Here is a 2,716-nt window from a genome sequence, read left to right on the forward strand (position 1 = left end):
AGTGGACACACGGTCGCTGGCACGGATACTGCGAGCTGATCATGGAGAGCTTGGGATGCGATTTGCGGAAGCTCCACGTGTGTTCCCCTGTTGTCTTGCAGTGTGGGCTGCTGCAGGGTTGCGTCCCGTCCGTGTCTCAGCAATGCTGAGCCGGGTCGGGGCAGCGTTCAGCTTACAGTTTTGGGGTTCAGCATTTAGGACACAGCACAGCTCCAGGGCAGGGCAGGAGGCAGGAGAAGTTGAGGGAAGGCCACAGTGAGACATGATGGAGACACCGCAGTCTTAAGGTCAGGCTGGTGAAAGAGGAAATACTTAGAATCACAGAATGTTTGGGTTGGAAGGGATCTTAAAGCTCATGTTATTCCAACCCCCTGTCATGAGGGGCACCCAGATCAGGTTGCTCCAAGCCCCGTCCAACCTGGCCTTGGGCACTGCCAGGGGTGAGGCACCCCCAAATTCTCTGGCGACCTGCGTCAGGGTCCCACCACCCTCACAGTGAAGAATTTCTTCCTCATATCTCATCTAAATCTCCCCTCTTTCAGTCTGAAACTGTTTCCCCTTGTCCTATCACTGCCCTCCCCGATAAAGAGTCCCTCCCCTTCTTTCCCGCAGCCCCCTCCTTCAACAGAAGATTTTTGCTGTGAGTTTCGGGGGAGTAAAGTTGGGTCCAAGATCTCGCCTTTGTTAAACTCTTTTGAGGATCAGGATGCTCTGTAGCAGGGGAGAATAAGCGTGTTAGAATGAGGGATTTCCCTCCCAAAGGCTCCCTGTCTGTCGAGGCACACGGCACTGGTTAAATTGCTTTTATTAACTGCAGAGATAAGATAGGAAACGTCTCTTGTCAACCGTGGCTTGAAGAGGAAACTCACTGCGATATGAATTCACACACCAGCTTGGGAAATCTTGATAAGTTGTTTGTTTGTTTATAAAATCCAATGCTACCACCAGTTGCACACCCTCCTTCCTGGTACAGGAGCACTTGTTTGTTCAGGGTTCATGCAAGAAGCACGGTATCAGCACCCAATTCTCTCTCTTTTGTCTGCAGTCTGCTTTCAGGGCATTTACTTCAGTCTGTATGAAGTAGAAATATCGAAGAAGGATCAATATAAAATGGATTGCTTAGTAGAAAATCTAAAGGAAAAGGACCTGGTAAGTATTTTTAAACACTGTCATTCTGGGAGGAAAGGGAGCCTTTTAAATGATCTCTTGAAACTTAGAGTGGCATTCACAGATTCTGAACGAAAGCAACATGGAGTGAATTTCCCTGCTTTAAGTGTTGTTTTCCTGCTTTGCTATTCTCAGACATAATTTAATTTTCCTGTATATAAGCTGTTAACTGAAGATTCCCAGCTGTTGGCTGGGAGCTGATTTCTAGGGTGAGTGTGCCCTGTTGAGCAGAAGGCGCTATACTGAGCAAACCTCCTCTTTGGCTGTGTTTATGCTAGATAAGATTACTTTGTTGTCTGTATTAATGATTTTCCCCCTTGCCTTGGAAGCAGTGTAGTGGACAAGGATTCTTATACATTAAGAAACCAGAAGCAAAAGTCCCCCGATGCCAAAATGATAATTACAAAGCAGAAGACATAAGCTGTCGCGTGCTTGCTTTTCTCCCTCGTAGCTGAAAATTAGCTCTGAAGATATTGAGATTTATCTTTTTTCTTTAATAGGAAATGTGCCTCGCGGTCTATTATCTGAGAAGGCTTTTTTCCAGCATGCTCGAGGTCTGTCCTTTTGTTGCCAGAGGGATCATCACGTCTCCTGGTGACTCTGAAGGACAAACCTCACCCCCGCGGAGCGCGATGCCTGTGTCTCCCTGGGATCAGTGGTTGGGCTGGGCTTGGCTTTGCTCTGGCTGGTTCCTCTCTCGTGTCTGATGCTTCCTGTAAGTTCAGGGTTGTAAATTCTCGGCCGCAAACTCAAGCCTGGCTGGGCACATCCATTCCTCGCGCTAAGTTGGCAGCGGCCCACGAGCTGCCTGGAAGTGCCGTTGCTGCGCGGTGCTGCTGCCTAAAGTATTGATTAAACTGTCTTTCACTGGTAACAACATGAGAAGAAAAAAGGGGATAGCAAAGACAATCTGAACATCCCTTCGTGTGCAGGTAATCTTGAAGGATGCAACATCAGCCGAACCTTTGGTTTGGGGCACCAATCTGCCCGTGGTGAAGCTCGTCTTCCAAGTATCTGTAGGGGCGTAAGCTTATCTATACTCTCCCTTTTTCCTTTTCCCATTCTCGCCACTAAAAGTTACTTTAATCAATAATTTACAGAGTCCAGGTGCCTTTCTTAGTGGGATCCGTGACAGCTGCTTGTTCCGGTGTGTTACACCATGTTTGCAGCCACTCAGGGTTATAACACACGTCCTGCCGCGCTTGCTGGAAAAAGATGAGATGCTTGAGTTGTGTCCAGGAGCAGTTTGATATTGAAAGCCATCAGCAGCATCGTTTCCCTTCCTCACCCTCAGATATCTGTCAAACTCAGTTAATAATAATTACTCAGCGCTTGGTGAGGCTGCATCTCAAACCCTGTGTTCAGTTTGGGGCTCCTCCCAACAAGAAAGACCTTGAGGTGCTGGAGCGTGTCCCAAGAAGGGCAACAGAGCTGGGGAAGGGTCTGGAGAACAAGTGTGATGGGAGCAGCTGAGGGAGCTGGGGCTGTTCAGCTGGAGAAGAGGAGGCTGAGGGGAGACCTTCTCGCTCTCTGCAGCTCCCTGGCAGGA

At 48.6% G+C, this 2,716-nt stretch overlaps 1 protein-coding gene across 1 annotated transcript in view; it reads left to right on the plus strand.

Annotated features, from left to right (window-relative positions):
* Positions 1-1,045: 1,045 nt before the first annotated feature.
* Positions 1,046-2,716, plus strand: part of LOC104276290 (protein FAM208B-like) — a gene marked incomplete at its 5' end in the record, with an annotated part of 12,406 nt that continues 10,735 nt past the window's right edge. Inside the window, one exon of the mRNA XM_009872547.1 lies at positions 1,046-1,149. Coding sequence (XP_009870849.1) covers positions 1,046-1,149 — 104 coding nt within the window. The remainder of the gene's footprint in view (positions 1,150-2,716) is intronic.

This window comes from Apaloderma vittatum, unplaced genomic scaffold, assembly GCF_000703405.1.
Source record: "Apaloderma vittatum isolate BGI_N311 unplaced genomic scaffold, ASM70340v1 scaffold11117, whole genome shotgun sequence".
Classification (NCBI taxonomy): Eukaryota; Metazoa; Chordata; class Aves; order Trogoniformes; family Trogonidae; genus Apaloderma; species Apaloderma vittatum.